Source organism: Chiloscyllium plagiosum, unplaced genomic scaffold, assembly GCF_037043375.1.
Source record: "Chiloscyllium plagiosum isolate Xiang-an unplaced genomic scaffold, Cpla_swu_hap1 HiC_scaffold_3, whole genome shotgun sequence".
In the NCBI taxonomy this organism is placed as follows: Eukaryota; Metazoa; Chordata; class Chondrichthyes; order Orectolobiformes; family Hemiscylliidae; genus Chiloscyllium; species Chiloscyllium plagiosum.
This window is the reverse complement of record NW_028270141.1, coordinates 131,018,865-131,033,998: the sequence shown is the minus strand read 5'-3', so window position 1 is coordinate 131,033,998 and position 15,134 is coordinate 131,018,865. Positions and strand designations below refer to the sequence as shown.

Below are 15,134 nucleotides of genomic sequence, written 5' to 3'. Positions count from 1 at the left end.
ACTGGAATCTAATGGAGCGATGCAGATGGTTTATATATAGAATAATGAATACATTGCAGTGACTTCAGATTTAAATCTAATTGTGGGATTCAGATTGTTTATATAGAGGATAATTGATGGCGAGATGTGATTACAGATTGGAACCTAGTCAAGGGTTCAGCTGGTCTGTATATACAAGAATACATTGAGTCAAAGAACTGTACAGCATGGAAACAGATCTTTCAGTCCAACTCGTCCATGCTGACCAGATATCCTGAATTAACCTAGTCCCATTTGCCAGCATTTGGCCCATACCCTTCTAAACCCTCCCTATTCATATATCCATCCAGATGCCTTTTAAATGGTGTAATTGTATCAGCCTCCACCACCTCCTCTGCAGCTCATTCCATACATGTACCATCCTCTGCGTGAAAAAGTTTCCCCTTAGGTCCCTTTTAAATTTTTCCACTCTCACCCTAAACCTATGCCCTCTAGTTCTGGGCTTCCCCACTCCAGGAAAAGGCCTTGTCTACTTACCCTATCCATGCCCCTCATGATTTTATAAACCTCCATAAGGTCACCACTCAGCCTCCAGTGCTCCAGGGAAAACAGTCCTAGCTTGTTCAGTCTCTCCCTATAGCTCAAACCCTCCAACCCTGGCAACATCCTTGTAAATCTTTTCTGAACCCTTTCAAGTTTCACAACATGCTTACTATAGGAGGGAGACCAGAATTGCACGCAATACTCCAAAACTATCTGGCAGTATTACAGTCTGCAAAGTAATCAAGAGGTTCAGATGGTCCACATATGGAATAATGGATCCCTGGGAGTGATTACAGACTGGAATCTTATCGAGGGGTTCAGATGGTTTACATATGGAATAACAGTTACCTGGGAGTAATCACAGACTGGAATCTATTCGTGGGGTTCAGATGGTTTATATATAGAATAATGGATCCCTGGGAGTGATTACTGATTGGAATCTAATCGAGGGGTTCAGATGGTTTATATGTAGAATAATGGATATCTGGGAGTGATTACAGACTGGAATCTTATCGAGGGGTTCAGATGGTTTATATGTAGAATAATGGATACCTGGGAATGATTACAGACTGGAATCTAATCGAGGGGTTCAGATGGTTTATATATAGAATAATGGATACCTGGGAGTGATTACAGACTGGAATCTAATCGAGGGGTTCAGATGGTTTATATATAGAATAATGGATCCCTGGGAGTGATTACTGATTGGAATCTAATCGAGGGGTTCAGATGGTTTATATGTAGAATAATGGATACCTGGGAGTGATTACAGACTGGAATCTAATCGAGGGGTTCAGATGGTTTATATATAGAATAATGGATACCTGGGAGTGATTACTGATTGGAATCTAATCAAGGGATTCAGATGGTTTACATATAGACTAATGGAGACCTGGGAGTGATTACAGATTGAAGTCTAATCGAGGGGTTCAGATGGACTATATATAGAATAATAGATGTCTTTGAGAGATTATAGACTGGAATCTATTCAAAAGGTTCAGGATGATTTAAACATAGAATAATAGATACATGGGAGTGATTACAGGCTGGAATCTGATCGAGGGGTTCAGATGGTTTCTGTACAGAACAATGGATACTGGAAGCTAATGGAGCATGAATACAGATTTCCCATTAATGACAAGGACAGATGTTTGTAGGAATCCATTTATACTTCCCTTATGCATAAATGAAGATCTGCGCCTGGTCAGTAATGTCTACTAGTTTTTTCAATAACAACTAACCTGTTAACTTCCAATCAAACCTTGCTTTTTCCTTGTTCTTACTGCCATAGTGGCTTTTGGTAAATTACGGTTTATCCCACGTCAAATAGGGCAGGAAGTTCAGAAGTTTCATTGCCCATTCCTGATTCACACTTCTGGATGGTTAGGGTATGTACAGTTTTTGTTTTGGGATGGACAGGATTGGATAATGCATCGAGAGCATGGTGCTGGAAAAGCACAGCAGGTCAGGGAGCATCCGAGGAGCAGGAGTCATTCCTGATGAAGGGCTTTTGCCCAAAACATCGATTCTCCTGCTCTTTGGATGCTGCCTGACCTGCTGTGCTTTTCCAGCACCATACTCTCAATTCTATTCTCCAGCATCTGCAGTCCATACTTTCACCCAGGATTGGATAATGTTGCAATACTGAATCGGCTGATGATATTTGAAAACCTGTACTGCCTTTTGGCATCAGATATACAGCCATGTGAGCCAAAGAGTTGTCCTCATTTCCAGGACAGAAGCAATACAGGCCAAGAGAGGAAAATGTGTAGTACAGACTGGGAAAAGGGGAATATACTGAATATGCTAAGGCTGCCAGAATTCCGGAACGTAATGGTTTGAGTCTTTTGCCTGACATGACCTTCATACAGGAGCCATATTTAAAATTAGCATCCTGGGAGCAGTTCTGTTAAATGAATTAGCAGTTTGTTACTCCACATTGGCGGCAGTGTTCAATTCTTGTGTTAACTTTTGTCTAAATGTAACTCTTTACATTCCTGCCACCCTCCAGTTTTCCCAATCCACAGTTTAGAAGCAAATTACTACAGAGGTTGGAATCCGTACTGAAAAAAAAAGAATTGCTGGAGTTCACAGTGGGTTGGGCAGCATCCATGGAGCGAGAGCAAGCTAACGTTTCGAGTCCAGTACTCCCAACAAGGCACAGAATTCACAAGGAGACGTCACAGACACCACTTCTCCAATACCCTGCAAGCCAGTTCATCAGGGCTACCCCGACTGGATGCACTCTTAACGCTTCTACAATTTGGAGATGCTGGTGTTGGACTGGGGTGTACAAAGTTAAAAATCACACACCAGGTTATAGTCCAACAGGTTTAATTGGAAGCACACTAGCTTTCGGAGCGACGCTCCTTCATCAGCTCAACAGACAATCAATGTTTCAATTTATAATTTCAGTTACATCACACTGTAAATTTTTGCTATAAATTCTGTATGTTACAATCGAGCCCTCCACATCACCTGATGAAGGAACGTCGCTCCGAAAGCTAGTGTGCTTCCAATTAAACCTGTTGGACTATAACCTGGTGTTGTGTGATTTTTAACTTAATGCTTCTAAACATCTTATTTACATCTCATCAGCCACCTTCAGCACCCACCATGCTCCACCTGCAAGGTACAGGGGCAGCTGTGTGTATCATCTGCAGCAACTCACCAAGGCTTAACTTTCCAAACCCAACCTGATGGACAAGGCCAGTGAAACATGGAGACTCCACCAGCTGCAAGATCCCCTCCAGACCACAGTCATAGAATCTCAACAGTGCAAAAAGAGGCTATTCGGTCCATCAGGTCTTCACTGACTCTCCAAAGAGCATGCCACCCCAGGCCCAACCTCCTACCCTATCCCTTTAACCCTGCATTTCCCATGGCTAGCCCACCTAGCCTGCACACCTCTGGACAATTTAGCATAGCCACTCCACCTAACCTGCACATCTTTGGACTGTGGGAGGAAACACACTCCAACATGGGGAGAATGTGCAAACTGCACACAGACAGTCACCCAAGGGTGGAATCGAACCCGGGTTGCTGGCACTGTAAGGCACCAGTGCTACCACTGAGACACTGTGCCATCAATCCACCCAGATGGGTCAACATCTTGGAACTCCCTTCCTGATAGCATCGTGAGTCTACCAACAGCCCATGAACTGCAACGGTTCAAATGGCAGCTCACCACCAGCATCTCCAGGGCAACGAGGAACGGGAAATAAATGCTGGCTCAGCCAGTGATGCTCAAATATCAGAAAGGAATATGAGGAAGTTGCCTTGGTGTGTTTGCACATGCTTAGATTAGATTCCCTACAGTATAGAAACAAGCCATTGGCTCTACAAGTCCACACCGACCTCCAAAAAGTTACCCACCCAGACCCATTCCCCTACCCTGCATTTATCCCTGACTAATGCACCTAACATTATGGGCAATTTAGCATGGCCAATTCACCTGACCTGCACATCTTTGGATTGTGGGAGGAAACCCACACAGACACGGGAGAATGTGCAAACTCCACACAGACAGTCACCCGAGGCTGGAATTGAACCCAGGTCCTTGGTGCTGTGAGGCAGCAGTGCTGACCACTGAGCTACTGTGCCACCCTAATAGATCCACCCCGGGGTGGTCTCGTACTACCAACCTCTTGGTTAACAGCCGAACGCGCTGACCAATTGCGCCACAGAGGTTGGGAGTGAAGGAAATGAAGGGAATAGGAACGATTTCTTGGTGAGCTCATAGGTCCCCGTTGATATCAGTTTAACTTGCCAATATAGTTATCCCGTAAAAACCGTACCATCCACTTCTCGTTCACTTCAATTGAGTTCTCCTTCCTATAGTCTCAACACTTCTCCATGTGCTTCTTGTTTATTGTATTAAAAAAATAAAAATGCAACCAACATCCACATTGTTGACTCTCTCTAAACCTACTTCTCCATTTCTAAAAGATAGCATCCATTCTTTTGCCCCTAGACTACTTTCAGAGTCTGTCGTACTTTTTCCTAAAAATTGCCAGCCAAATCCCACAACACTAAAGCCAGACGCAGACTTATTTTTCACTGGTTTTTGGGAACATTCTTCTTGTGGCTGCCCAGAGGTGACACGGGGTCAGCAGCGGGTTAAAGGTCAGGAGAGAGATGAAAATAAAAGCTGTCCTGTGAAATTCAGGATCAAAGGCAGCCCTCCGTGTTTTGAACTGAAGTCAGGGAATGTTCGAACAATTAATGGAAAGAGAGGAGAAAATAAACCTTTCAGAAGTGCCTGAATGAAAGTCAAAATCTGTTTATTGGCGGCTAGGGCAAAATAAAAACACCAAAGCAGCAAAAAAAATCTCATTCTCGGTTCCCAGCAATTCCTGGATGTGAGAGTAGACCTGAGAGAATGTCTGGTATTAAGAGAGCACACAGTTCCCATGCTTTCCATGGTATGTGGAGACCTGGGGAGTAAGTGCTTCACAGAAATCCTGGGGGGATTGAGATAGCGACTACACTCTGACTACCCCTGCTGCATTCTTGTAATGCCCTCGCCACCCCCCCCTCTCCCCCCACCCCACCCCCACCATCCGAAATAACAAACAAGCTCACAGGGAACGGAGTGGGCTGGTGGGGTGTTCAGAAGGGTAGTTGAAGGGGGTGTTTGGGGAAGAGGAGGGGTGAAGTGGCAGGGTCATTGTGCAGGTTCCCCCTAACAGTGCCAAGCCCCACAAACATTTACTGGTACTTCATTCTGCCTGACTGTATTTGCTTCAGTTTTGTTTCCCCAACACTCTGTGTTGACAATCTTAATACTGCCATGCATGAGACTGCAGGGGAGGCTAGTTACGTTGCCAGCCCTCTGGACTCTCCAGAAAAGAGAAAACTTAACCCTCAGAACTTTAATTTAACTCATGATTTTGTGAACATTTCATCGATTGTATTAACCGGCACGTTAATAGGAGGTGATATTATAGAGTCATAGAGATGTACAGCCATGGAAACAGACCCTCGGTCCAAGCCGTCCATGCCGATCAGATATCCCAATCCAATCTAGTCCCACCTGCCAGCACCCGGCCCATATCCCTCCAAACCCTTCCTATTCATATACCCATCCAAATGCCTCTTAAATGTTGCAATTGTACCAGCCTCCACCACATCCTCTGGCAGCTCATTCCATACATGTGCCACCCTCTGTGTGAAAAAGCTGCCCCATAGGTCTCTTTTATATCTTTCTCCTCTCACCCTAAACCTATGCCCTCTAGTTCTGGACTCCCCAACCCCAGGGAAAAGACTTTGTCTATTTATTCTATCCATGCCCCTCATAATTCTGTAAACCTCTATAAGGTCACCTCTGACGGTCCAGGGAAAACAGTCACAGCCTGTTCAGCCTCTCTCTGTAGCTCAAACCCTCCAACCCTGGCAACATCCTTATAAATGCTTTCTGAACCCTCTCAAATTTCACAACATCTTTCCGATAGGAAGGAGACCAGAATTGCTCACAATATTCCAACAGTGGCCTGACCAATGTCCTGTACAGCCGCAACATGACCTCCCAACTCTGTACTCAATACTCTGACCAATAAAGGAAAGCATACCAAACGCCTTTTTCACTATCCTATCTACCTGCGACTCCACTTTCAAGGAGCTATGAACCTGCACTCCAAGGTCTCTTTGTTCAACAACACTTCTCAGGACTTTATCATTAAGCGTAAAAGTCCTGCTAAGATTTGCTTTCCCAAAATGCAGCACTTCGCATTTATCTGAATTAAACTCCGTCTGCCACTTCTCAGCCCATTGACCCATCTGATCAAGATCCTGTTGTAATCTGAGGTATCCTTCACTGTCCACTACACCTCCAATTTTGGTGTCATCTGCAAACTTACTAACTATACTTCTTACGCTCGCATCCAAATCATTTATGTAAATGACAAAAAGTAGAGGGCCCAGCACCGATCCTTGTGGCACTCCACTGGTCACAGGTCTCCAGTCTGAAAAACAACCCTCCACCACCACCCTCTGTCTTCTACCTTTGAGCCAGTTCTGTATCCAAATGGCTAGTTCTCCCTGTATTCCGTGAGATCTAACCTTGCTAACCAATCTCCCATGGGGAACCTTGTCAAACGCCTTACTGAAGTCCATATAGATCACATCTACCGCTTTGCCCTCATCAATCCTCTTTGTTACTTCTTCAAAAAACTCAATCAAATTTGTGAGACATGATTTCCCACGCACAAAGCCATGTTGACTATTCCTAATCAGTCCTTACCTTTCCAAATACATGTACATCCTGTCCCTCAGGATTCCCTCCAACAACTTACCTACCACCGACATCAGGTTCACTGGTCTATAGTTCCTTGGCTTGTCCTTACCATCTTTCTTAAACAGTGGCACCACGTTAGCCAACCTCCAGTCTCCCGGCACCTCATGCGTGACTATCGATGATACAAATATCTCAGCAAGAGGCCCAGCAATTACTTCTCTAGTTTCCCACAGAGTTCTAGGATACACCTGATCAGGTCCTGGAAATTTATCCACTTTTTTGCATTTCAAGACATCCAGCACTTCCTCCACTGTAATATGGATATTTTTCAAGATGTCGCCATCTTTTTCCCTGCATTCTATATCATCCATGTCCTTTTCCACAGTAAATACTGATGCAAGATAGTCGTTTAGTATCTCTCCCATTTTCTGCGGCTGCACACAAATGCCACCTTGCTGATCTTTGATTAGATCCGATTCCCTACAGTGTGGAAACAGGCCCTTCGGCCCAACAATCCTCCAAAGAGAAACCGCCCAGACCCATTTCTCTCTGACTAACACACCTAACACTATGGGCAATTTAGCATGGCCAATCCACCTGACCTACACATCTTTGGATTGCAGGAGGAAACCCATACAGACACGGGGAGAATGTGCAAACTCCACACAGACTGTCTGCCCGAGGTTGGAATCGAACCTGGGACCCTGGTGCTGTGAGGCAGCAGTGCTAACCACTGTGCTACCATGCCGCACTTGTTCGGCCTCTGTTGGAAGATTGTGTACAGTCATGAGTGCTACATTACAGGGAGGATGTGAGTGTATTGGCGAGAGTGCAGAAACGGTTTGCAGAAATGTGAAACTTCAGTAATGGGAATTGGTCGAAGGAGTTGGGACTCTTCTCCTTGGAGGGACGATGGATGACGGAGGATTTGATGAGAGATTTTCGCTCATAACAAAATGAGAGGGCACAGATTTAAAATGTTGTGTGCAAATGAAGCAAGGCTTGTGTGAGAATTGCAGTATTTTTTAAGATTTGTAGATGCTGGTGTTGGACTGGGGTGTACAACGTTAAAAATCACACAACACCAGGTTATAGTCCAATAGGTTTAATTGGAAGCACTCCAGTTTTCGGAGTGACGCTCCTTCATCAGGTGATAGTGGAGGACACAATTCTAACACACAGAATTTATAGCAAAAATTTACAGTGTGATGTAACTGAAATTATACATTGAAAAATTGATTGTCTGTTAAGCCTTTCATCTGTTAGAATAACGTGATAGGTTCACTTCTTTCATGTGTAAATCACAAAACCTTTTTTTAAAGAAGTTGCATTCTCGGGTTAGCTGTTAACAATGGTGATAGCTAGACAATATGTTGAAGGTGAACATAGGGGGCCAACACCTTCAACACAATGTCTAGCTATCACCATTGTTAACAGCTAACCCGAGAATACAACTTTTTTAAAAAAAGGTTTTGTGATTTACACATGAAAGAAGTGAAACTATCACGTTATTCTAACAGATGAAAGGCTTAACAGACAATCAATTTTTCAATGTATAATTTCAGTTACATCACACTGTAAATTTTTGCTATAAATTCTGTGTTAGAATTGAGCCCTCCACTATCACCTGATGAAGGAGCGTCGCTTCGAAAGCTAGTGTGCTTCCAATTAAACCTGTTGGACTATAACCTGGTGTTGTGCGATTTTTAACTAAGTATTTTTTAAAAAGCAACTGTACACTTTATTTGGAAATATCTGACATGGGTATAGAACGTTTATAGAATACCAAACATTGGTACGTGACTGCCAATGAAGAATCAACCAATCTGGTGTAGTCAATGGTTTCCAGTTAACAGGTGTGTGGGGGGGGGTTCTGGGGAGGAGTGACTGTATGAAGGCCATGTGATGAGTTCGAGGTGGTAACTCTTTGCGCCCTCTGTGTTTGCTTCTAATGGAAGCAGAGCATCATGGTTAGACTAACACCTCCCTCTTGCCCTGCCCTAGTTTGCTTTCCTCTACCGCTCTGGAAGACATTTGACCCCTGCTGAGCTAAAGTGCCAAAGTTCATAGTAGCCTTCTGCCTCTCCGTGATCTTTAGATTGCTGACCAACTGTGGCCTAGTTAGATTGAAAGTCTGCCTGAATCAGTGAGAGTCCTTCTCCTCTCTCTCTCTCTCACTGGTTCGTTTGATGCAAAAAACGCCATCCTTGGCTGGGAGGTAGTAAAATGGAAATAAAGGTCTCCTTCAAAAGCTTTGCCATCTGCTCCCCCTCTAAATTCAATGGGGCAAACAAAAGTAGCTGACACAATCATAAACCCTTCACTCAGGCCACTTCATCACCCCAGACCAAGCTATTTCACATGAGGCAAGAAACAGAGGGAGTGCAGTGGCGTGAAATATATGAGAAGGGCCAGCTCGGGAGGGTAGTGGTGATTGTTTATAAATTCTAGAAAGAACAAGGACAAATATCCACTGATGGAAGGCATCGGGAAGATGTTTCTCTTTAGCACCCAGCCCCAGAACTTGGAGAGGAGGAAGTGGTCAAACACGAATCTGGGAATTAGCTGCAAATGCCCTTCTGCCCATTAAAAGGATGTTAACCCCTGAATGGTGCATGCTCCAATTTCCAACCAACTTCCCATCTGGCTACCTAAGAGAACTATCTTGGCTCCTCAACCAAAACCATTATAATACAAGATCACTTATTGCCCTGTTTCTCTGGGAGCTCTGGGCGTGCTAATTGGCTGTCATATGTCTTACATTGGAATATATTTCCAAACAAGTTGACGGTAAAGGGTTTCTTCATTCACAGGATGTGGGCACCACTTATTGTTCAAAGAGTCAACCACATTGCGGTGTTGCTTGGAATCACATGTTGGTCAGACCAGATAAGATGGACGACAATGAAACTGTTATTGATCCATCTGGCCATCCAACTTATCTGGTCTGACCAAATGGATCAATAACAGTTTCATGGTCATCGTTACGCTCTGAATACCCTTTTTTTTCTTATTATTGAATTCAAATTGCTGCACCTGCCATTGCAGGTTTTGAACCTGGGTCCCCAGGACATTACCTGGGTCTCTGGATTAATAGTCCCATGATAATACCACAGGTCAGATATGGGCCAAATGTCGGCGAATGGGACTTGATTAATTTAGGGTATCTGGTCGGCATGGGCGAGTTGGACTGAAGGGCTTGTTTCCATGCTATTTAACTGTATGACTCTATAAATGAAAGTTAGTTTTTTTTTGCATTAGATCAGATCTTTAATTACTTCTGGTTCGCACACCTTAATGAGGATCACAGTTCGAGTTGGGAAGGACTATATGAAATCAGCAATGAAGGTAGCAAGATCAGCTTCATGATATTGGAACATCACCTCAGATAACCAAAAGAAATGAGTTCAGTGAGATGAGTAAGGATTAGATTGTTCTAAGGCTGTAGGAATGAATGAGTTTACAGCAGGAGTTGTATTTAAAACAGGGAAGAAACTATGGGGATGACTGTGTCGGGTTGTACATTGAAGCCTATGTGGGAAGTTCAGGATTGAAGAGAGGTCAAAAGCTGGAGATGGGAGGAAAGTTGACTATCAGACAAGCCCTAATCAGGAGACTTTTTATTTGCCTGACAAATTACCTCACAGTGTAATAAAAAAAAAACACACACATACACACACAACTGAATGTACGAAATAGATAGAAAGACACAAACAAGCTGAAATGTGCATGCAAAAATGTACACAGGCGCACACACACAGAAATATACATGCACAGAAATGAACACACACAAACACAGAAACACACATACACTCATACACTGAAATGCCTACACACACACGCGCACACACACACAGAAACACACGTACACTCATACACTGAAATGCCTACACACACACACACAGAAACACACGTACACTCATACACTGAAATGCCTACACACACACACACAGAAACACACGTACACTCATACACTGAAATGCCTACACACACACACGCGCGCGCACACACACACAGAAACACACGTACACTCATACACTGAAATGCCTACACACACAAACGCGCACACACACACACACAGAAACACACGTACACTCATACACTGAAATGCCTACACACACAAACGCGCACACACACACACACAGAAACACACATACACTCATACACTGAAATGCCTACACACACAAACGCATACACACAGAAACACACGTACACTCATACACTGAAATGCCTACACACACACACACGCGCACACACACACACAGAAACACATGTACATTCGTACACTGAAATGCCTACACACACACACACGCACATGCGCACACATACACATAGAAACACACCTATACTCATATACTGAAATGCCGACACGCACACACATACACGCGCACACACACACATACTCTCTCTCTCTCACACACACACACGAGCACACACAGATGCACAGACACACTCGCTCTCTCACACACATATACACACGCTCACACACACGCACACACAAAGACACACACACACACAATTCCAGCTTCTGTTCCTTTGGATCACTGCCCAGTAAAATCAAATAACTTAATTAAATAAATTCTCTACATCACCAACTGCTTTCTCTCTGTGACACATGGTAAAATATTCCCTGGTAAGATTGGAAACGGAGATTTTCTCATAATTAGACTCTCATGGAATAAAAACATTTGGGGAATGCTGAAGGAGGAAAGGATTTGTCAGTGAGTTGTCAACTTTGGTTGGAGTTACAGTTAAGTATCATTGGTTTGAACCCCATTTATATATAGAATTACTGACTGCGAGGATATTAAGACTGCAAGCTACTCTAAGGACTCTGATAATGGATCACAGGAGTGAACATATTGCAGTTACTGGTTCAGAGTGCCAAAAGATCTCGACTATGCATCCCTTCCCACTCCTGAATTGAATTGAATGGGAGTTTGTTTTCTTGAAAAGTTTTGATTGAAATAGGACAATACTGTGTGTTGTGTTCAACATTAAAAATCACCCAACACCAGGTTATAGTCCAACAGGTTTATTTGGAAGCACTAGCTTTCGCAGTGCTGCTCCTTCATCAGATGGTTGTGTTGGGTGTGTTAGGTGGAAAATCAGGAGAGCAACCTTTGGTAGGGTTGACACACCAGATAGATAATGGGTCTTCACTTCAAATTGGGAGAAAGTGAGGACTGCAGATGCTGGAGATCAGAGTCAAAGTTGATGTTTTGAGCATAAGCTCTTTCTGATGAAGGACCTATGCCCGAAACATCGACTCTCCTGCTCCTCGGGTGCTGCATGACTGGTTGTGCTTTTCCAGCACCACACCTTTTAACTCTTTGCTTAAAACTGGTGAGGATGCAGGGAGAGCAGCGATCATATGTGCACTGACATGGTTGAAGCTGAAGAGAAGCAAGACAGGAGGGATCAAGAGGATGCATGAGAATATAAACTAAGTGAAACTGGCATTGGGAGGACACAACTAATGGATCCAGCATAGAGTGTTTTCAGCCAAAGCACTTCTGGCTGTTGTGATGTTGGAAGTTATTTTGTGCAGTGACTGAACAGGCTGCTAATTTCCATTTAGTGAGTTGACTTGGTTAAGGGAAATGTATTGTAACTGAATGTCGAGTCTGAAGCTAAAGAACACAATTATAGCTTACGTCCTCCCAGTGTTGCACAGTCACCTTGGGTGTCGGACCCTGAAAAGCAACCCAGCCCTTCCTCCCACTCTGCCACATGTCTGCCCTTACAGATGGACACAGAACATCACATTATACTATTACTGAAATGGGCACGTAATTTCTCCCCAGCACCCTGGTCAACATTTACGCCACAACCCACATCACTAAGTAGATTATCTAGTCAGTTTTCTCTCTGATATATGTGGGACCTCCTTATGTACAAGTTAATTTCATTGATCTATTTGATTTAAGGCCATAAAAAAAAGGAGTAGGACGAGGTAAATTCTGCACTGCCACTCGATAGGATCATGGCTCATCTGACATTTCTTACATCTCCACTTTCCTGCAATTTCCCTATGACCCTTGATTCCATCACTGATCAAGAATCTACCTATTTCAGTCTGAAGCATACCCACAGACTCTGCCCCCACTCTGGGGCAAGGAGTTCCAAAAACTCACAGCCCTCAGAGAAAGATATTCCTCCTTAAGTTGTTTGAGGAAATCACCAACCTTGTGGACAGGGGAGTATGTATGGGTGTGTTTATATAGAGGTGCAGAATGCATTTGATAATATCCCACAGAACAGACTATTTGCTAAACTGAAAGCCTTTCTTAGTTTATATTGAATTAATTTATAACTTAGTGGTGAACAAATTAGAACATGGTGATAAAAGCAAGTGTATACATGTCTGTGTGTGCCTGTGTGTATCTGTGTGTACATCTGTGTGTATGTGTGTGTGTATCTGTGTGTACGTGCCTATGTTTATGTGTGTGTGTGCATGTTTATGTGTGAAAGTGTGTGTATGTCTGTGTTTAGGCATGTCTACATATGGTGTGTATCTGTGTGTGCATGCCTATGTATGTGTGTGTGTGTGTGTGTATATATATATGTCTATCTATGTATGTGTGTATGCAATTATGCAGTACATGTCTACATGTAAGTGTGTAAGCATGTGCATGGGTCAGAGGGATTCGGAGTAAATTTCAGATAATTTCTAATCAGCCTGTTCAGAGGTATTATTACACAGCTCTGGAGCAGGTGGGACTTGAACTTGCCTTCTGGATCAGAGGTAGGGACACTACCACTGTGCCACAAGAAGGAGTGTTAGACAGTGCTCAACTATCCACAGCTATCCTGAGTGTGGAGCAGACTTGGAACAGCTTTTTGTTATTCCCATCTTATTGAAAACCATATGATTCTTCAGGGACTTGATAGGTTAGACTTGGAAAGGTTGTTGCCCCCTTGTTTGACAGTCTAGGAGCAGAGGTCATAATCTCAGAATAAGGGATCGCATATTTAGAGAAAGAGATGAGGAGGAATTTCTCTTCTCAGAGGGCAGACTGGGTCAATGGAATTCTTTACTGCACGGAGTTGTACAGACTGGGTCATTATGTATATTCCAGGCTGAGACAGACATTTTTAATCAGGAAGGGAATCAAGGATTGTGGTGAAAAGGCAGGAAAAGTGGATTTAAAAATGGTCAGATCAGCTATGATCTCGTTGAATGATGGGCTGAATCAGCTACTTCTGCTCCAAGGTCTGATGGCCTGGTCTGTAGTTACAGAGGTTTCTATCTCCCTGAGTCCCTCCAATGGTCTACATTTTGTTTAATTTCAGCCACAACACAATCTACCTTTCTCACACACTCAAACATACTCGCATGCCCTGCATTTGATCAAATCGGTGACATTGAGCAGGATTTTGTTAAACTGGGCATGGTCCCCTGGAGGTACCCTTGCTGCCCAGAGATGAAGCAGATAAGTGTCTCGTCTGAGCCGAGTGGGACCGTTTTCACACAAGCGGCTCACCTCCGTTTCCGGTGGGCACACAAACACCCTTCTGAGTATCACTGGGGTTTACATGAGTGTCAGATTCACACCACACAATGCAGGAGGGTTACACTGCGCCTCAGCTAGAAATCAGGCCTTTGGGTTTTGTCACGGAGAACGGAGAGCCTCCTTCATGTGTCCTCCCGTAAAACCTGCCCAAACCAGTAACTGGGGTGGAGTTATACCGGTTATACTCCCTCTCACCCTCGACCCCATAATCCTCCTCTCCTCGATGACTTTCCCATGATGCTTTTCTTACCATGGCTTCCATGCGGGCCCGGCGCTCCTCCTCTTCCTTCTTCCTCCTCATGTTCTCCAGGTCCTGCTTTGCCTCAGCAAACGACTGTAGGAAAGTGTCAAATATCCCGAAGAATTCGTCCGGCTGCATCTTGGTCTCGTCTTCACTGAAGTGCTTCAGCATCTTGGAGTACTGTCAAAGGAAAGCGAGAGAGCACAGGGCTTTAGTTGGAAGGTTCCAATCAGCTGAAACAATTGGAAGCTGAGTGCCCAGCAGCTCCTTCAATGTGCCCTTATGTTCCATTTCTAACATCCTGAAGCACTGCACAGAAACAGTAAATGGAGGCTGAAGCAATGCAATCGAACACTCGGCCCTACACCTGAATTAAAAAGAGGATGTAAAAGGAATAAGGGAAACGGGTGAGGCATAGATGCTTTTGGAGATTATTTTAGTCACGGGGTCAAATGGTCAAAGACCTACTTTATGCAGCAATGATGGAAAACACACACACAGACACAAACAGAGATACACACACACACATGCACAGACAGATACACATATGCACAGGCACACATTCACACACAAACACAGATTCACACACAGACACAGGTACACAGAGGCACACAGACAC

General features: G+C 43.9%; 1 protein-coding gene across 5 annotated transcripts in view; it reads right to left on the bottom strand.

The window, feature by feature from the left end:
- Nucleotides 1-15,134, bottom strand: part of daam2 (dishevelled associated activator of morphogenesis 2) — a 342,206-nt gene that overhangs the window by 11,114 nt on the left and 315,958 nt on the right. For all 5 annotated transcript variants that reach the window (XM_043687244.2, XM_043687248.2, XM_043687246.2 and 2 more), the window contains one exon: nucleotides 14,525-14,695. In XM_043687244.2, coding sequence (XP_043543179.2) covers nucleotides 14,525-14,695 — 171 coding nt within the window. The remainder of the gene's footprint in view (nucleotides 1-14,524; nucleotides 14,696-15,134) is intronic.